We start from the raw sequence: 21,289 nt of genomic DNA, 5'->3' as shown, positions 1-21,289 counted from the left end.
AGAGGACCTGTGTTACAACTTTCAAGTTGATCGGACATTCGGGCCGGAAACTGGCCTAGTGTGGTCTTTTTCAAATTTCAAGAGGGCGCTATAGAGACATTTCTTTATACACAAACGTGAGACCCAAAAATGATCAAATTTTTTAACAGTCCAGATATCCATGCCAAACTTAACAACTTTTTGAATATGATAAAGGCCCCAAAAAGGCCCACGGTTTGTGAGAATAATAATAATAATTCCTTGAAATACAATCGGTTCCTCTACGACTAGATATTCCAGGCTGACAAAGACTGCCTAAATTCAACATATAAACTGTCTTGATGTTGATTTATTTAGCAGTTTTTCTTACTGTATATTTTATGAGATCTATTTGTTTACCGTAATAACCTGAAACCGTATAGAAAATGCCTCATAAAATTGAATATCCTTAAGTAATTTATGCAACAATCATTTTACGCTCAATTATGAAATTATAAGATACATTTTCATTTAAAAAAAGACAACCTTAAATCAAATGAATGAGAAAAAAATTCCTAATGGTTTTGAAATTATGATTATTCATAGAGAGAGCATGACATGTACGCAAATTGTGGCACTTTCGAGGTAAGGGTTTTAAAGTGATTGATAAAAATTGATCTTTGCCGTTTTTTCACGTGCCCCCCATGTGATGTATGATGTTGTAATTGTTTAAGCTGAAGATTATATGTATATTTGTTTTGGATTTTATTAATGTAAACAATGTAAAGTAAATGTATTTGCATGTCTGTACTATTTTTATTTTGAAACTTCTCACCGGAAATGCAGTGCGCACTACGTCAGATCTCCCTGCAACACGAGGGTTGATTTCCACACTGCCGACGGCGCGTGTGGAACACTTTTCTTTGACCGCGCCGTCCAACTAACCATCATATTATCGAACTAAACTCGCTTTTTGTTCCAACTGCTCCTTTATTTACTCAAAATCCGTGGCCGAGGCGACAGACATCGGCTCCGCGGTGAAATTTGGTCTTACTCCGTAGTTTTTTCTTAGTCCCATCTTTCCTCTCCTGCTACCTCGCGCGGTGTGAGTTTCACGTGGAGACCGGAGGGCTCATCACCACGAAGCATTCATCAATTTATCAGTTACGGTGGTTAGCATCAGCTATCTGAGGGAAACATGTCAAAGATGGCAACCTTGATCCTAGAGGACGGGACGACGTTCAAAGGGCTCCTTTTCGGTGCAGATGTGTCAATTTCGGGAGAAGTTGGTACGTCCATTTTTACGCTAATTTCTTAACTTAAATTTCCCAACGTTACTGCTACTTCAGCTAGCTCGTACCGTATTTACCTGCGTACGTCCCGCTCGCTCAAAAAGCTGACTTCACATCAGACTTTTGGCACACGACGTGGAACGAGTCGACGGCCATGGGTCGGAGTTGCAAAGCGCCAAACCCCCTTTTTTCCAAACTAGTAACTCTACATTACTCCCACAGCGACGTGCAACCTAACTTCCTTCCCCATCTGTTAATTATACGTTCGGTTGGTTGGGGTTCATTAGGCATGCGCACGCCGGCTGACATGCGTGCTCTTCTTTTCCATATAATTCACCATTCGATGTCAGTGTCTTTAAACTCTACGTGTCCTTCTACCACCTCTGGTTTGGAGTGGCAGCGGCATTAGGGTGTTAATTAAAACTGGAGCTTTTTCCTTTTAAATTAAGTGGAATTTTGCTGTAATAACCGCCCCTCAATGTGGTACAGGTGTGACTAATTAAGAATAAGGCAATATTTAAAACTATCACGAGTCTCGTTTAGTGATCCGAGGACCAGATTTAAGTCAAGCCTGAAACTTGCATCGGACTTGACCTTTTATGTTCACCTTTCTAACAAATTGCTTTTTCCCAACACGCTGTCTGAAATCTGGTGTCAGCGACTCACAACAGACTGTGTTACACATTGAAGCTCCACCCGCATATAACGGCATCCTTTGCGCTTCCAGTGTTTCAGACGGGTATGGTGGGCTACCCTGAGGCTCTTACTGACCCATCCTACCGCTGCCAGCTGCTGACCCTCACTTACCCTCTGGTGGGCAACTATGGCGTACCGCAGGACCGAGAGGGAGAATTTGGACTCAGCCAGGTGTGCAGCAATAAGTCACTCAAGCGTCGGATGATAAGCTAATGGGAGGGATTTGGCAGCAAACTCTGTCGGTAATCATGGTGTTTATTATGCACACCAACACCAGACAGTGATGACTTTTCTTGTGCTCGTGTTGTCCTCCTCAGTGGTTTGAGTCATCAAAGATTCACGCTGCAGCCCTCATCATCGGTGAGCTGTCGGAGAATCCCAGTCACTGGAGTTCAGTCAAGTCCCTGGACCAGTGGCTCAAAGAGCAAGGTGTTCCGGGATTACAAGGTGGGGGAAGCAAAATCTAAATGGACTAATACTAATGAATTCATTCAGAACTAATTGCTTGATTTGACAGAATTAGAACCAGTGTTGAAAAAAAAACAGATGTTTGCAAGCGTTCTGATATAAAAAGACCACATGCTTGTCGTTTCTATGGTCTCCAGGCATCGACACCCGCCGTCTGACCAAAAAGATCCGGGAGAAGGGCACCATGTTGGGGAAGCTGGTTGTGGACGGGACTCCAGAGGACAGTATTCCATTTGATAACCCAGACAAAAGGAACCTGGTTCAGGAAGTCTCCATGAAGGTAACCCACCGAAAATAAAGAACTTATCACTTCATCCTAAATTTTGTGCGTTTTTTCTGTCTTCATATTACCATCAAGTTAACTAAAATGTGTGTAGGAAAAAGATCACAGGTATAGAAATTAAAAGGATTGTTCTTGACTTTATATATCATTGTATCCGATTACATCTCCTACGTTTGTGTCCAGGAGCCCAAGGTATTTAACCCCAGCGGTGATTTGAAAATCACAGTAGTTGACTGCGGCATCAAATACAACCAGATCCGCTGCCTGGCTCAGAGGGGCGCCTGTGTTACCGTCGTACCCTGGGACCACCCGCTGGACAGCAAAGGTCAGTCACATACCTCTATGATACCAACCCACTTCCTTTTGGCTTCCGTACCAGACAACATAAGGGAAAGCGGTTATCATGGGTTGGAAAACACATTTAGGTTCAAGATGTCGGCATACATATGGCTTGTTTTTCGCCATAATGAGTGTCTATTCAAAATTCCTGTTTTCATTATCACTTGCTACCTTTTCCATCCAATTCATGTGTATATTTGGAAACTCGATATTTGGACAATTTCTAATGTATTCTACACAGTCACTATTAGCACAGAGCCCAGAAGGTGATTTATTTAGGGTTTTGAGTGCGATCTTTGGTGGTTAAGTCCTATGCATGAAGAACAAGTTTTATTGTCTTTGAACATTAGACAGTCTAGACCCCATCCCCCACAACCTTATCCACCAGCTCACGACCTCCAGGTCCCCCTCCCCCAGCTCTGCAGTGCTCCATGCCTGGCCCCGCCCCTCCTCTCACCCACCACAATGATTGCGCTCTACTGTCAACAAAAGTGTTCACTTGTTCAAAAGTCAGAACCCCTGCAAAGCAGTTGCAGGTCTTGTGCTATTACGATGTAATGCAACAATATAGCCATATGTACATGTATGTGTAACATACCTGTCAATTAAAAGGTTTCTTTTTGGTGTATTTTCCTAGATTTTGATGGTTTGTTCATCAGTAACGGCCCCGGGGACCCCCAGCTCTGTCAGGCCACCATCAACAATGTGAGGAAAGTGGTCTGCGTGGAACGTCCCAAGCCGGTTTTTGGCATTTGCCTCGGACACCAGCTGCTCTCATTAGTCATTGGATCAAAGACCTTCAAGATGAAGTTTGTACCTCATACTCCACACACTGGTTTTCCTCTGGTCTTTATTTATGGCATTCTATTTGGAATTTTCATTTTCATTTCCATCTCCCATCTAATGTTTGCTGCAAATAGGGCTAAATCAGTTAATCAGTCAAATTTGGTTTTGAGCATTCTTCTGGTTTAAACTCGCACATGGAGTTCAGTCTGTTTCTTGCCAAGCTAATAGAATATTTTTGGAGCAGGACAGAGACCAAAATGCGCCCTCGGAGACCGAAACCAGGGAACCTCTTCAAAACCTGTGTACACTATCTAGAAACACAGACATTCATGCCCTTCACGGAGAGTTGTGATGTTAAATCCAGATTTGTGCTGTTCTCAGCAGTCTGCTCTCTCCTGACTGGTCTTGTTATGAGAAAAGGCTGAACAGACAAGCCGGTCCGCTCCCCACTGTAGAACCCCACAGCAACATCTGCGAGACTCCACCGTCGGCCACTTTATCAGGCTCAGAGTGAAGGTCACAGAGGACGGAGACATTTTCCCATCACACCTCTGGAATGTTGGCATCTCATTTGTGGGATTGCAGCTATATTGAGTTCACAGGGAATCTTTAAATGAATCGTGTATTGTATGTCAGCGTTAGACCATAATACTTTCCCTCCTTATCTCAACCTGAAGGTCCCAGAGTTAAATGTAACAAGATTTAAATTTGCTTAAGCTAAAAAGTTGTCTTTTTTAAAATCTGCAGCACACTTTGTTATGCATCTTTTTGCCCTGTTATAATATTTCATCCTAAAAATTGAAGTGATTTTTATTTCCAGGACAGAGATTGTTTCAGTGGCTTCCTGGTCGTACAAAGTTTCTAAAAAAACGTTTTTTTTTCTTCAAAAAAGAAACTGTTGAGAACATTTCTCCCACAATGCTTGGATTACATTTTTGTTACTCTTGTCATTTAGGTACGGTAACCGTGGCCACAACCAGCCTTGCATCCATAAGGGAACGGCTCGATGCTTCATCACAAGTCAAAACCACGGCTTCGCCGTTGACCCAGACACGCTGCCCGAAGACTGGGACGTCCTGTTCACCAACGCCAATGATCACACCAATGAGGGCATCGTGCACAACACAAAACCCCTGTTCAGGTAACGCGCTGAGTGACATTGTGGTGATGTGATGACAACTACAGATGTGAATAAATGATTAAATCTACGGTCGTGCTTTTTTTCCCCATTGTTTCTTTAGTGTTCAGTTCCACCCAGAGCACATGGCAGGGCCCACAGACCTGGTCGGCCTGTTCGATGTCTTCCTTGACACTGTGAAGGACCACAAGGCTGGCAACGCCACCACATCTGGTAAGAACCCAGATTTTTTTTTTAACATACCTTTTATACCTTTTTTTGATTCTCTAATTACTTTAATTGCTTCCTGATGTCTGTTGCATTAAAAACGTAAAAGACAAGACAGCATGTACAGTTTTGCTTTCTCATTAACTTGTGGAAATTAGTGCATTACAGTAACTCTATGAATATGAGCAACACAGTCCAAAACCTTGCTTGTTATTTTTCCAGTCAAGCAACGTCTCATGGACCACCTCACCTACCCGGGTTCCCCGAAGCCTGAAGAGGTTGAACGACCGAGGAAGGTGCTCATCCTGGGCTCTGGAGGGCTGTCCATCGGCCAGGCCGGGGAGTTTGACTACTCCGGCTCCCAGGTCTGTGAGAAATGCCAACAGCAATTCAAATATTCCGAAAATTAGGAGTTTATGAGAGGGCAGGCTTGTTTGGTCATCTGACGTTGTTTTGTCTTGTTCTGTAGGCCATTAAAGCCCTCAAGGAAGAGAACATCCAAACTGTGCTGATCAACCCAAACATTGCCACTGTCCAGACCTCCAAGGGCCTGGCTGACAAAGTCTACTTCTTGCCTATCACAGCGGAGTATGTCACTCAGGTACGGGTGAACGAACATATTTAACATATTTTTTTTGTATTTTATTTAAGGTTCAATACAAATAATATTTTTGTGTTACTGAGAAGTTGTGGATTCTCCCAGTTGAGGTGAGCTGGCTTGCGTGCTAGTTCCTCAAGTCTTTTTATAATTGTAGTCAGTGCAACAAGAAAAGGACAATAAATTACTTTATCTTGTACTGATTTCTTGATTTTCTTACAGCGGCTCATTCCGTATGATATCAATGCTCCGTGCCGTTTTTTTGTCCTCAGGTGATCAAAAATGAACGTCCAGACGGCGTGCTGCTGACGTTCGGTGGTCAGACAGCTTTGAACTGCGGCGTGGAGCTCACCAAGCTGGGTGTCCTGGAGAAGTACGAAGTTAAGGTTTTGGGGACACCCGTCGCGTCCATTGAGATGACCGAAGACCGGAAAGTCTTTGTGGAGAAGATGGAAGAGATCAACGAACACGTCGCACCCAGCGAAGCGGCGCTTTCTGTCGATCAGGTGAGGAGGCTGTTCATCCGTTCCTTCAGAACATGCCTCCTGTTTCTTATGTGTGAATGCGTCCCCTCTCAATCTGTGTGTTTTTATCAGGCGGTGGCAGCTGCCGAACGCCTGGGATACCCGGTTCTGGTGCGCGCCGCGTTTGCGCTCGGAGGTCTGGGCTCCGGCTTTGCCAACAACAGGGAGGAGCTCATCGCTCTGGTGACGGCAGCCTTCGCCCACACTTCCCAAGTGCTCGTGGACAAATCCCTGAAGGGCTGGAAGGAGATAGAGTACGAGGTGGTTCGTGATGCCTACGACAACTGTGTGACTGTGAGTACAGAAGCGCATTGCGCATTGTTGTCAAGCATTAATGAGAAGCATTTTAAGTTGCACAAATGGAATTTTGGCAAAATGGACTCTCCTGCCACAGCATTTTTTAACTTTGACGAATCAATAAAATCAAGCCCCCTGAAACCAAAAGATGTGGAATCCTTTCATTCCTAAGACATTTAATTTTCCATATCAGTATAGATAACCAACATAGTTATTTTTTTCACATTGATATCTGAATTTATATATATATATATATATATATATATATATATATATATATATATATATATATATATATATATATATATATATATATATATATATATATATATATATATATATATATATATAATTTTTGGGTTTGACTAAATATATGTAAAACACGAAGTGTCAAATGATGAAGAGGCATTTCACAAGCAGCAAAACTCCAACCTATTACAAAGGTGAAGTGGAATATTCTAAATAGCATTTTGTATATAAATCTCACTTTAGCATTTGACGATACTTGTATACTTGAGAGTCCCTTTGTTGTTGTTCAGGTGTGTAATATGGAGAATATTGACCCCCTGGGCATCCATACTGGAGAATCCATCGTCGTGGCGCCCAGTCAGACGCTCAACGACCACGAGTACAACATGCTGAGGAATACGGCCATCAAAGTCATCAGGCACCTCGGCATCGTAGGAGAGTGCAACATCCAGTACGCCCTCAACCCAGAGTCTGAACAGGTACACGATATTTAAGTGTTCATACCTGTACCCACGTGTAACTTGGACTGAAGTACAAACACAGATGACTTTAATACCTCTGCCCTAATGATGTTTTGCAGTACTACATCATCGAGGTGAATGCCCGTCTGTCACGGAGCTCGGCCCTGGCCAGTAAGGCGACAGGTTATCCTCTTGCTTATGTCGCGGCCAAACTGGGCCTGGGGATTCCACTGCCACTGCTCAAGTAAGCGTGTAATATCCAAATATGTTAGAAAGAAAACAGTAAACCTCTCAGACTAAGCGTTTACTGTGTAGATATGTGTTCGTATTTTGCTAAAATGTGTTTATTTCAAACTCTGGTATTTCATAGGCAATGTAAGAAATTAGTCACTTTTACTGGACATTAACTAATTATTGACTCGTGCTATTTATTTACTTTTCACTATTGTTTATAAATCCTTCCAAAACGTCTTGGAATTGTGCAATTCAGGATTGAAAATTCTCAACAAATCTATTTCCTGTAGGAACTCTGTTACCAACTCGACAACAGCTAACTTTGAGCCCAGCTTGGACTACTGCGTGGTGAAGGTGCCTCGCTGGGATCTCAGCAAGTTCCTCAGGGTTTCCACTGAGATTGGCAGCTCCATGAAGAGTGTTGGTAAGAGAAAATGAATGCGATTACCACTTACAACTTGTTCATCTTAGCCTGCTGTTGATGAAACCGTATTAGCACGGAGCAACAGTGAGTAGGTCTTCACCAGTACTTCTTCTCGACAGGTGAGGTGATGGCCATTGGCCGTAACTTTGAAGAGGCATTCCAGAAAGCTCTGAGGATGGTGGACGAGAACTGTGTTGGCTTTGACCATACCATCAAGCCTGTCTCTGAGAAGGTAGAATAAAAACGACCGTTTGTACCTTGTCTAAATTTTAAAAATGTTCTGTTGGGTTACCGCTGTTACCTATAATCGGCAGCTTGTTGAGCTCTGTTACCAAAATATTGATCAAATGACTGCTAAAAAAACGCTTTTGCACAAATGCAAATTTACTGATCCATCTGTCAGTTAGATAATTGTCATCGTACTGTTCAAATGCTCAAAGCTAACAAATAACTTGCACATAATAGTTGAGATGTAAGATCACACCTTGTCTCTGCCCACTTTGCTCATCAGGAGTTGCAGATTCCTACGGACAAGCGCATCTTTGTTTTGGCGTCGGCCTTCCGAGCCGGATACACGGTGGACCAGCTGAATGAGCTCACCAAGATCGACCGCTGGTTCCTGCACAAGATGAAGAACATCGCCAGCCACGAGCAGTTGTTGGAAACGTACAACCAGGTAAATATGATGAGAGGGAACTGATGGTGGGGGGGAGGAAGAAATACAACACGATTGAACCCGATATTTGTTGTTCTTCCTACCAGGATGAGAGCGCCATGCCTCCAGAAGTGTTGCGAAAGGCCAAACAGCTGGGCTTCTCGGACAAGCAGATCGCACAAGCTGTACAGAGGTGATTGAGAAAGACAAGACACGTTGCGTCATAGATTTCTTTTTTTTTTTCAAGTTGCCGCAGTAAGTCGGCACCACAATTTAATTTGTATACCAGACGGGATGTAGCTAATCTTGTGGTGCGTGAGTCAAATCCATTCTGTTATTGTCCTTATTCATACCAAAATGAATGGTCTGAAATCTGTATTCTCTTACAGCACAGAGCTTGTCGTGAGAAAGCTGCGTCACGATTGGTCCATCCTACCTGTAGTGAAGCAGATTGACACAGTGGCGGCCGAATGGCCCGCCCACACAAACTACCTGTACCTGACCTACCACGGCACAGAGGACGACCTGGCCTTCAACGACCAGCACATCATGGTGATCGGCTCTGGCGTGTACCGCATCGGCAGCAGCGTGGAGTTCGACTGGTGTGCGGTCGGGTGCATCACAGAGCTCAGGAAGGCATGTCTGAACTAACTGGCATGTAAATGACTGAAATGAGTACGCTATGATAGGAAACATTTCACCGGTAGCAGTCCTTTTTATCTCTTTCTCATTTATTGCAGATGGGCTATAAGACCATCATGGTGAACTACAACCCAGAGACAGTCAGTACAGACTATGACATGTGCGACCGCCTCTACTTTGATGAGATTTCCTTTGAGGTAAAAAAATGTCCTAATAACCAAGAGTAACTTATATCTTCAACTTTTGCAACTTTTGTCCTTATTTCCAAAATTGCCAGATTTTATGTTTCTCTTTTTTTGTTCAACTTGAAAGAAATGTTTAGAACACCTTTTTAATGCATGTGTGATACTGAATAAATTTGGCCATAACCTGAAATACATTCTGAGTAATATACGTAAGTAATTTGGGAAAAGGAGTTGCTGTTTGATGTATACGTGGTTTACGAAGCCACAGAACTTGAGTTTGATAAGTCCCCCCCGGCCATATCTCAGGTGGTGATGGATATCTATGAGAGAGAAAACCCAGAGGGAGTGATCCTCTCCATGGGCGGCCAGCTTCCAAACAACATCGCCATGTCGCTGCACCGTCAGCAGTGCCGCATCTTGGGAACTTCCCCCGAGTTCATTGACTGTGCCGAGAACAGGTTCAAGTTCTCCCGAATGCTGGACACCATCGGAATCAGCCAGCCGCAGTGGAAGGAGCTCTCCGACAGGAAGGTACAGCGGGCCAGCAACATTTGTTTGAAATATACACTTTTGGAGGGAGAAGTGGATGTATTGGTAAGGATCTATATGGGATATAAATATATAATCACGTATAATTTTCCCATTTCTTTTTTTTTTTTTATTCAGTCTGCTGTGACGTTTTGTGAGACCGTGGGTTATCCCTGTCTGGTGCGTCCTTCCTACGTTCTCAGCGGAGCGGCCATGAACGTCGCCTACAGCGACAGCGACCTCGAGAAATACCTCACCGATGCTGTAGCCGTGTCCAAGGAATACCCTGTTGTGATCTCCAAATTCATCCAAGAGGCCAAAGTGAGCCAAGAAAAGAGTGAAAACTAGTAAAAAAAAAAAGCTGAACTTCATAAAATGTCTTTATGGGCTGTATGTCATGCGTTGTGTCCAGGAAATAGACGTAGACGCTGTCGCCTCTGATGGGGTGGTGATGGCCATCGCGGTGTGTGAACACGTGGAGAATGCCGGCGTCCACTCCGGAGACGCCACACTGGTGACGCCCCCGCAGGACCTCAATCAGAAGACGATGGAAAGGATCCAGATGATCGTCCATGCCATCGCTCAGGAGCTGCAGGTCACTGGACCTTTCAACTTGCAGCTGATCGCCAAGGTGAGGACCTTGAATGAACAAATTAAATAATAGGTCTGGCAAATTATTTATTTAGATGGATAACTGGTTGAAAAACGAACAACTATCTTACTAAGCGGTGCTTTTTCTTCCCCAGGATGACCAACTGAAAGTGATTGAGTGCAACGTCCGAGTCTCCCGCTCCTTCCCCTTCATATCGAAGACACTGGGTGTGGACCTGGTTGCGTTTGCAACACAGACTATTGTGGGGGAAGACGTGGAGCCCTTGGGCCTCATGAGGGGGAAAGGGATTGTCGGAGTGAAGGTAACCCAAGTTACTCGTTAGCGCTGAAGTTTCTATTGAGACTGGTTTCCTTAAATCTGAGGATCACCCGCCATTTATCATTTCCCCTTATTACTGTGCGTCATATCTCCTCACCATTCGTCACTTATCCTTCAGGTCCCCCAATTTTCGTTCTCTCGCCTGGCCGGAGCCGACGTGGTGCTCGGAGTGGAGATGGCCAGCACTGGCGAGGTGGCATGTTTTGGGGAGAACCGATACGAGGCTTACCTTAAAGCTATGCTCTCCACGGGTTTCAAGATCCCCAAAAAGAACATCCTGCTGTCCATCGGCAGTTATAAGGTACAGGCATTGACAATAAACTCTCTTTTAAGCAGTTATGAGTTTGGTTCCTGGCTAGCCGGCACATTTGCTGCTGTTCATCCTGGAAATTAGAAAAAATAGATATGTTTAGAAAGTTTATTTGTCTCTGAATTTATTGTGGTAATTTGACCAATAAAAAAAGCTTGTGTAGTCATTAAAGTCTAATAGGCAGTTGGCCTTTTTAAACAGTGTTTATCATGTTTTGTGTGTTTTACAGAACAAGAGTGAGCTGCTACCCACCGTGCAGTCTCTGGAGTCCATGGGTTACGACCTGTATGCCAGTCTGGGTACTGCAGACTTCTATACAGAACATGGTGTCAAGGTAACTGAGCCGTTTCATATATGGATTTATTAGTCTCACTTATTACACAAATATATATTACATGTCATGTAGCTGACGCTTTTATCCAAAGGGATACAAACTCAGAAGAGCAACAAACTAAAAAGTGCAATTTCGTCAAATCGTGAATAGTCAGCCAAAGCCAACCGGGGGGACATGTTCATGTTGGCGTGGAACTGCCGTGTGTGGGGAAAAATAACATTTTTTTTTAATGTTTTTTTAAATTGCACACTTTTTCAGCTGGGAGGGCGGTAATTTCGGGGGGGCTGTTATAATGGCAGGGGAAACACTTAGTGACACCCAATGTATGAATATTATATTGCAAGTTATTTCCCGTCCAGTAATAAAAACATAACGATCACATTAGAATTATCTTCAAAGCCCCAAAACAATCCTCCCGACTTGCGGTTTCAGGTGAAAGCAGTGGACTGGCCATTTGAGGAGGAGGTGAGCCAGTGTCCCACCAAAGAGAAGCAGCGCAGCATCATGAACTACTTGGAGGAAAACCACTTTGATCTTGTCATCAACCTCTCCGTGAGGAACAGTGGAGGTCGCCGGCTCTCCTCCTTTGTCACCAAGGGCTACAGGACAAGACGCATGGCCATCGACTACTCCGTCCCACTCATCATCGACATCAAGTGCACCAAGCTCTTTGTGCAGGTCAAATTCATTGGTGTCTTCATTTGTTGTTGCTCTTTAAGAATGTTATTGAGCTTTTTGTTGGATGTCAACGTGCGTGTTGATTTTGTCTTTAGGCTCTTCATCAGATCGGAGGGGCTCCACTGGTGAAAACGCACATCGACAGCATGACGTCCCAGACGCTGGTCCGTCTGCCGGGTAAGTCATGTGTCAAATGTTCATAATTTGTATCACTAACTACACAAGGGATTTAAAACAAACTTTTGCATTACAATTGTTTGCTCTATGCTGAATGGTATTATATTTTTTGAGGTATCAAGATTCTCTTAAGTGCATTTAAATCATTTCCTGGTTCCCAAAACCTTGATACTGTTGGAATGATGTCTCCAAAGGTATGAATAACCAGGTTAAAGGTTATGACTCACATAAGACCAAAACCAGGATAAGAATTGTAAATAGAATATCAGTGTACATACCATTGAACGTAGTGTTCAGAAATGTAACATTTTGATCCTCAGGTCTGATCGACGTGCATGTTCACTTGCGGGAACCCGGTGCCACACACAAGGAGGACTTCTCCTCTGGGACAGCAGCTGCTCTGGCAGGAGGCGTGACCATGGTGTGCGCGATGCCAAATACTTCCCCCGCCATCACTGACGCCGGCACCCTGGCCTTGGCACAGAAGGTACGCAGAGGTTCCTCTTTTTTTTTAATCCACTGTCAGAATTTTTTTGGGCTTTCATGAACATAAGATATTGTCCGTCATATTATCCAGAAATAAGTCCTGTGTCACATTGTATCATCAGCTGGCCAAAGCGGGCTGTAGGTGTGACTACGCCCTGTATTTGGGCGCCGCTTCGGACAACACCGACGTACTGCCGTCCATCGCCAGCCAGGCTGTCGCCCTGAAGATGTACCTGAACGACACGTTCTCCACCCTCAAGATGGACAACGTATCTCTCTGGATGGAGGTATGTCTAAGCCAACCAAGTTTCTGGTAATATACTGTTTCTTCAAATGTAGGCTAGAAAATAATTATTTTAATAGCCGCAATGGAACGTGATTATTTGTGAACTATTCCCTTTTCTTCTGCTATGTGATAAGAGTAGAATGCTGAATATATTTTTGGCATTTAAATGTAGTTGGTGTATTTTTGACATTATTCTTTGAAACTCCTTTGAAATGTTAAACCCTTTCTGTCAAATTACAACCAGAGCTACATGTGTCTCAAACTTGTTTTCTATTATTGTTTTGTAGTAGAACCCTTCTGAAACTATGGAAAGGAAATAAGTGTCAGACAATAAGTGCCTCAATATATTCAGGAATTTATTTTTGTGATTTTCAGTACTCTGCTCTTGTCAACTGAAGGAATTTGACATTGACATTTTTAATTTGGTAGACTGATTTTTGGAGTCTTAAGACCCTGTTAAAATGTGTCTTTTGTTACCCACCCTGTACACTTAACCCTGTTTCTTGTTCTATATTAAGCACTTTGAGAAGTGGCCGAAGCAGATGCCCATTGTTGCTCATGCTGAGAAGCAGACTGTGGCCGCTATCCTTATGGTGGCCCAGCTATACCAGCGGCCAGTCCACATCTGCCACGTGTCCTCAAAGGAAGAGGTAAAATATTTTGCATTTCGAGAAGTCAAAATTTCAACAATATGGTCAAACTTGTTCACGAGTAAAAGGCTGGATTGTGAGATTGCACACACATTAGCATACACATTAATAAGACAATCAATGTATGCTCATTGTATGTAATTTGTAAATATATGGTTCTTTCTATATGGATTATGTATGTATGTATGTTCTGGTGATGTTCCTGCTGGAAGTATTTAATGACAATTTGCTCCACAGGCCTGATGTCTTCATGCCACATTTTATTATTATAAACACAGCATATTAACCCCTCCCCTTTTCCCTTTTTAAGATCTTGATCATCAGAGCAGCAAAGCAGAAGGGCATCCAGGTCACATGTGAGGTGGCCCCTCATCACCTCTTTCTTTGCGAAGACAACGTGGCGATGATCGGAGACGGACGGGCGCAGGTACGACCCATGCTGGGAACCCGCGAGGACATGGAGGCTCTCTGGGAGAACCTGGACATCATCGACTGCTTTGCTACGGATCACGGTCAGCGACCACACAGAAACCAGTCCGACAGTGAAATAATGACACCTGAGGACGAGAGCGAATGTTTTACTCGTGAACATGTTTTTGTGTCGTTAGCTCCCCACTCTGTTGAGGAGAAGAGCGGGGACCGGCCCCCTCCGGGGTACCCCGGCCTGGAGACCATGCTGCCGCTGCTGCTGACCGCAGTCAGTGACGGACGTCTCATTCTGGATGACATCATCAAGCGTCTTTACGACAATCCACGCAAGATCTTCAGCCTTCCTGTGCAGGAAAACACCTATGTAGAGGTACACACACACATTGAGATGCTCAAGATTGGAGGCTAAAAGCATACAAAGGAACCACTGCTTCATATGTGATCTGGTGAATAATCCTCACACTGGTATTTTGTTAATGACTTCTTCACTTGTCTGGGCCATCAGGTGGACTTGGAGCAGGAGTGGGTTATTCCTCAGGCCATGCAGTTCACTAAGTCAAAGTGGACACCGTTCCAGGGTATGAAGGTGAAGGGAAAAGTCCGCCGTGTGGTTCTTCGAGGAGAAGTGGCCTACATCGACGGCAAGGTAACACACACACACATAGTCGTAGCTTTATTGTCTTCACCAGCCAAAAAGGGTTAGGATTATGAATAATCTGAGTCAATGTTTTTACTGTTTTACATTTATTGTGGTTTGAACACAGGAATTATAAAACCTTAAAATACATAACGGAAACACCTGCATTCCCATCAATGCATTAACCAAATAAAATAAAGGGCTAATATAAGATTCAAAGGAGTTTATTAATTGAATGGTTTTGAAAATGATTTTGTAATCATTGGGGAAGTATATGGAATTTACATCTCCATACATACATATTTTGGGGCTTTTTTTATTTCCAGCATACACATTAAATTAGAATTGAACAAAGTAATGAATGCAAGAAAGGTATGTGTAATGAGCTAATGCTTTAGATCCAAAAACAAGAACTTAAACATGATACGTGTAACATTCTTGTAATTTTCGGTAGTTGGATAGGTTGGTCGTTCTTAATGCTTTTTTCCTCTCTCCACCTCAGGTGTTGGTGCCTCCGGGTTATGGCGAAGACGTGATAGCGTGGCCCACTTCTTTGGTTCATCGTTTTGAACCTGCCAAAGAAAGTCCAATGGTATTCAAAGTGGATGAAATAATAATGGATTAAAAATGAAAACACTTGCGCAAACTGAGGAATGGAAAGTTAAAAATGGATACATGCTAATCTGGAGGACATCGAGTTTTATATTTCCTCTTCATTGTCATCATGGTTCCCTGTGTGGATATTCGTTGCATAGGTTAAGAGATTGGGTATTTCTTGTGGTTTTTAGACTCCAGAGCATTCACGTCCAACCCCTCCCCGGGAAGGTCCAATACGAACCAGAGCACCCAGCCCCCGCCGGTTAGCAGGTGAGAGCCGCTACCTGCTGCCTCCTCGTATCCACCGCTCCTCCGATCCTGGACTACCACCAGGTACCACAAGTCCCATAATGCTGGGTGTACAAACAGTACAGTAGGAGAAAGTAGCTTGAAATATTTGCCTTCTGTATACAGCATCATACTTTGCTTGTCTATTTAACTGGTGGGTTGTGTCGCCTCGTTCTCTGCAGAGATGGTTATGCTTCCAGCAGCAAGCGCTGGCGACGGCTACAGCCACCCTCCTCCTCTGTCCAGGATGCTGTCCCCTCAGTCTGGAACAGGACAGCTACTTGCTGGACCGTTGTCCCACCTTCAGACCTCTCCTCTGCTGCACCCACTGGTGGGCCAGCACGTCCTGTCTGTCAGACAGTTCAGCAAAGAGCAGGTACACCACACACAAAAAAAGACATTGGGTAACATTCGAGACTTGTGCAACCCTTCTTGTTAATGCCCATTATGTCCTATAATGTTTCTCAATTTATATGTTTTGTTGGTTTCAGATGTCCCACCTGTTTAATGTGGCCCACACTTTGCGTATGATGGTTCAGAAAGAACGAAGCCTGGACCTCCTGAAGGTTGGTGCTCTTCATAACGTTGTTCAGTATGTGTGAGGATGCGAATGCACTACACTTGTTTTTTTTCAGGATTTCATTGTTTTTTACCGCAGGACTTGATTCTGAAATTTAGATTTGGGAGGGGACATTTTCACAACCAAAAAAGCCCTGTTTGGGGTAGTGCTTTTAAAAGTAAATTAACTTTGTGGTGGGGTTAAAATAAAGATGTATTACTGATTTAGGATGAGGGAAGAGTATTCCTCTTAAAAAAAGATTTAATATACAGTTGGGCTTTGGTGTTGAGGGAATGAGTCCAGGTTGGATGATGAGTAGTCCTAGGAACGAAGTTATGATTAAGCAGACTGATGAATTTTGAAATATCTGCTACCACAGTGTTTATAACTCGTGCCGGAGAGTAGTTTAGTATTTGTCCGTCTCAAGCCGAGCACTAGATGCATCTCCTGTCTGTACTGTCCAGGGCAAAGTGATGGCATCCATGTTCTACGAGGTCAGCACCCGCACCAGTAGCTCCTTCGCGGCGGCCATGCAGCGTCTCGGCGGCTCCGTTGTCCACTTCAGTGAATCCACGTCGTCGACACAGAAGGGAGAATCTGTGGCCGACTCGGTCCAGACCATGAGCTGCTACGCCGACGTCCTGGTGCTCCGACACCCGATGCCTGGAGCCGTGGAGGTGCGTGTGAAGTCAAGCATGTTTTAAGCATATTTTATGTTTTCATAAGTTTGATGTGGATTTGCACTTTCTGCTGTTTTTGTGGTCCTCTGATGCGGTTGAAATGATACAACTTATAATATAACTAAATTTATGATTATATAATTATAAATGTATTTATTGATTGAGTAAATAAGGTTTGCATGATTATTTTTTTTAATCTCAATTAAAAAGGTCACACAAATTCTCCTGCTCCTACAATTTTAAGATCCTGTTTATAAATGTGTTTGTGAACTCTCATTTGGGTATATCATGGATGGCCCTCCAAGATATGACATATATAGTTATTTTAACATAAAGCTTTTAAGGATGTATATTTTATGTATTTTTGTACTGTTTCTTTGGTTTTAAATATTAACAATTTTATATTTGGACCCCTTAAAATGGTTTCTTAGCCAGAGGGCAAAGCTTAACTGTTTAACAAACAAAGCAATAAAGACACTAATTGAAAAATAATGAAGTTACCTCATTGGTAACTTCATTATTTTTAAAATACGTTTTAAAATACTTAAAATGAGCTACCTTTCATTTGTGTCACTCGTCTTCAGAGTGCCTCTCGTCATTGCCGTAAGCCTGTGATCAACGCTGGAGACGGCGTCGGGGAGCATCCAACTCAGGCACTGCTTGACGTCTTCACCATCCGAGAGGAGCTGGGGACGGTCAACGGCATGACAGTGAGGGATTTATAAAAAACATAGCTATCGCACCTTTTCGACAGCTGCGTTTTTTTGTTTTTTTTTTAAACATGGGCTTTATTGATGTTTCTCGTATCCATAATGCCTTACCTTTCAGATAACTATGGTTGGGGATCTGAAACACGGCCGCACGGTTCATTCCCTCGCCAAGCTGCTGACCCAGTATCGCATCACCCTGCGCTACGTGGCTCCAAAGGACCTCCACATGCCAGCAGAGATCATCAGCTACGTGGCCTCAAAGGGCATCAGACAGGTGGGGAAGCGACTGTTGACATGGTATCACAAGCCGCATTTGTCCAAATATAATCGGATACATTGCTGTTTTCACATAAACATTTCTTTTTCCAGTTTTTTAATTTATCTCAGTTTGGGCCCAAAAAAAGCGTATTTTTTACCTGTTTGCAGGAGGAGTTTGAAAGTATTGAGGAAGCTCTGCCAGAGACAGACGTCCTCTACATGACAAGGATTCAGAAGGAGAGGTTTGCATCGGAGGAAGAGTACAAGGCTGTAAGTGAACTTGTGTTTCCTTCTATTAACAACTTGTGCTTTAGTTTCTTCAGATTAAAGTGTGTACAGTAGAACAGTGATTCTTAACCATAGGGCTGTGGCCCCCGATTGGACCGCCAGCGCCACCTAGAGGGCTTTCAATTTTTGGGCAAAAATTCGCCCAACGCCGTCTTGCAAAAGGCAAACAGCGTTGAGATGGTCCGCTCGTCATCACCGCCGTCCTGCTGCCACCGTGTGAAATCTTTATGAAACTGCCGCTCACGCCAGAGACGCACAGGCAGCTGAGAATGATCGCCTTTGAGTTGCAGTAGTTGGTGTCTAACCGAGAGTCTCTGGCACCGAACCCCTGCAATAGAACATGCCTTTTTTTTTTACTTGGTAAATGATCATTTATGGGATGAAAAGTTGTTTAAAGCAAGTCAGCTTACATTTCCATGTGTTTTGTGTCTCAGTGTTTTGGCCAGTTCATCCTCACCCCTCACATCATGACTGTGGCCAAAAAGAAGATGGTGGTGATGCATCCGCTGCCGAGAGTCAATGAAATCAGGTCAGTCCCAATTCAAACCATGAGGCTTTCCTATGCAATAACCGGTCGACCTCCGGGGGTGTGAAAGGAAAGGAGGTCTACGTGAGTTGTTTGGAAATACTTTTTGGGATGTTTTCAACGTATTTGACAGTATGGAGATAACAAAGAGACAATGAGAAATGGCGTACTTCATCAGCACAGGCACTCGGCTGGATGTGGACGTCGTGGGCCTTAAAAATCGGATGTTCTAGATGTCCTGAAAGTTCATTCTTGAGCTTCCAAACAGTCAATAAGAATGAAGTCACCTCGGTGTCATTTTTTTAGCCGAAGATTTCAATAGTCACACAATCTTCCTCAGCAGATTGCACTTGTCCAGTTATTATAGAATAATAGATCTTCAGACATCCAGATTTCTTGGAACTTTAACGGCCTTTCCCTGGAAAGGAAACTATCTCAACACAAGGTTCATTTAGTTTGTCAATTTACATTTAACTTGAATTTTTCAGAGCAACTTACATTTTTACATTTTAAGAAGTTCTTGGAGCAATGTAACATGATCAAATTGTACCATTTCTAACATGCCAATAAGCAGGTGTCTTTTTGGATATCACTTCCTAAGTATGCGCTCATTGGGATTTTACCACAGAGCCAGTTCATAAGACTGCAAATGCAAGGACTTTCACCAGTAGATTCCACTTAAAGCTTAATTTAGTTCCTTTACTCTGCAACAGACACAGAATTAACAGATATTTAATTAGCAAAAGTACATTTTCAGTTCTTAAATGGCATACATTTCTGTCAATTGATTAATCCAAGAAGCTTAAGTCAAGAACGCTTCCAGGGAGATATCATTTCCATTTAATATAGTGATATTTAATGTGATAAGAGTTTTTTGTTAAAAGCAATTGATCTCGGTGGAAGCCACTTGAAATGCACTTTAATAATCATTGACCGCTCTTCTACAGTAGTGTGTTAGAGCAGTTCTTGAGTCTCATTAAACGTATCCTCTTTTGTTTCTTGTTTTTCTCTCAGTGTGGAGGTGGACACCGACCCAAGGGCGGCGTATTTCCGTCAAGCAGAGAATGGCATGTACATCCGAATGGCCCTCCTGGCCACCGTACTGGGCAGATAGAGCCACGTGGTGTCTATTTGCGGCACAAATTGTGGACATTTTTAAGAGGGATACGTCCTAGACACCATTCCAGCCCTTCAGTGGATTTCTCGTTTCTAGTCCCGGAAGCGTGTTTGTAGAATTAAATACAACAATGAAACTAACTTAATCGTTAGGTTTCCAAACTCGTTTCATGCTGCTACGGACCGTTACTTGTTTTTCAACAATTGTTTTTTTTTCCCGTTTTCCTCTAATCGGCCACTGAACTAGAAAGACTAGACTCTGAAGTCATAACCTCTATGGCCTTATGATGTGTGTTATTAATTAAAGGTATTGGTCACTGAATGAATGAATTTAAAGGGACCCGTTACAATATTAAAATGGAGGAAACGGTGAGAGCTAGCTCTGTTCTGACCAATAATACTTCCAGTTTGCTGTACTATCTACTTCAAAGTGTTGCGTTAACTGAGAATTAATACACACACACACTCTTCAAACTCTGCCGTTAATGGGTTAGGAGTGATTCCTTATACTGCTGCAGTTTAGAAGTACTTTTATGCTCTGTCAACTATTGCCATTAAGTGTTGATGAATGACTGTACTATGTGGAGAAATTAATAATAAAAACTATTTTCTCTTTGCATGTGATGCACTTATTAATATCCAATACTTTTCTATTGTAGTAATTTCATTATTTACTTCATGACCCTTGAGTTTAAAGTAATTTAATTTAATTTAACCAAGAATTGATTTTGATGTGCACCAGTCAGAGAAATTGCATCGTTGGGCCAATTAAGTGGTTTATTACCCGATATGTATAATTTAATTTTGTTAATATATAAATTAGTTTAGAGTAGATATTTGTAGTATTTTGAATGCATGGATGATGGCAGAGAAACTCAATCAAACCAAGTGCGTTACAATAAATGCTGCATTTAAGAACTGTAAGACATTTTTTAATTCAATCCAACTCACAGGCCTGTATGACTCGACACGTTTTAAACATTGAGACAAAATTAGATTCCTAGAGACCAAATGATAGATCAAAATTTGAATCCCTCAAAATACCGGAGCTGCTCAAGTGTTTAAGATGCAACTCTTGCCCACTGTGATGCTGTCATCTAATATCCTACGGGAATGTGTATTCCTATGATTCTTATAATACCTGTATTAATATAAGATGTCACAATCTGATTTCCTCCTAATTACACAGCTTTAGTTGAATAATGAATTCAAAGCAGTTGGAACATTCAGAATGCCTAATAGGTGTTTGTTTTCCTCACGCCGCAGCATATCAATTCCGAGATTATTCATTTGCGAAATCGTAATTAGCCGTTTGTGCTGGAAAAGTGGATTTTGGGGGAAACCCTTGAAAGCAGCACCCCGTTCCCTGGAAGGAGGAACCAGCC

General features: G+C 42.9%; 1 protein-coding gene across 2 annotated transcripts; it reads left to right on the top strand.

Moving 5' to 3' along the window:
* Positions 1–822: 822 nt before the first annotated feature.
* On the top strand, positions 823–20,521 carry cad (carbamoyl-phosphate synthetase 2, aspartate transcarbamylase, and dihydroorotase). Of its 2 annotated transcripts, none has more exons than XM_037448728.2 (44): positions 823–1,247; positions 1,978–2,117; positions 2,264–2,393; positions 2,552–2,694; positions 2,881–3,022; positions 3,674–3,845; positions 4,778–4,963; positions 5,064–5,173; positions 5,390–5,532; positions 5,637–5,768; positions 6,038–6,271; positions 6,362–6,583; positions 7,126–7,314; positions 7,416–7,540; positions 7,821–7,954; positions 8,074–8,186; positions 8,466–8,630; positions 8,717–8,802; positions 8,999–9,245; positions 9,350–9,448; positions 9,743–9,967; positions 10,103–10,285; positions 10,377–10,595; positions 10,711–10,878; positions 11,014–11,196; positions 11,435–11,539; positions 11,972–12,217; positions 12,313–12,394; positions 12,715–12,881; positions 13,003–13,167; positions 13,685–13,816; positions 14,127–14,328; positions 14,425–14,615; positions 14,751–14,891; positions 15,385–15,474; positions 15,671–15,749; positions 15,950–16,143; positions 16,259–16,333; positions 16,791–17,003; positions 17,591–17,716; positions 17,835–17,990; positions 18,143–18,244; positions 18,697–18,791; positions 19,803–20,521. In XM_037448728.2, the coding sequence occupies exons 1-44, from the start codon at positions 1,157–1,159 to the stop codon at positions 19,900–19,902; spliced, it is 6,642 nt and encodes a 2,213-aa protein (XP_037304625.2). In that variant the 5' UTR covers positions 823–1,156; the 3' UTR covers positions 19,903–20,521. The 2 variants fall into 2 exon arrangements, with proteins under 2 accessions (XP_037304625.2, XP_037304624.2); XM_037448727.2 differs by having other exon boundaries at positions 15,671–15,812.
* The last annotated feature ends 768 nt before the right edge of the window (positions 20,522–21,289 follow it).

This window comes from Pungitius pungitius, chromosome 20, assembly GCF_949316345.1.
Source record: "Pungitius pungitius chromosome 20, fPunPun2.1, whole genome shotgun sequence".
NCBI lineage: Eukaryota > Metazoa > Chordata > Actinopteri > Perciformes > Gasterosteidae > Pungitius > Pungitius pungitius.
This window is presented reverse-complemented; position numbering and strand designations above follow the sequence as displayed.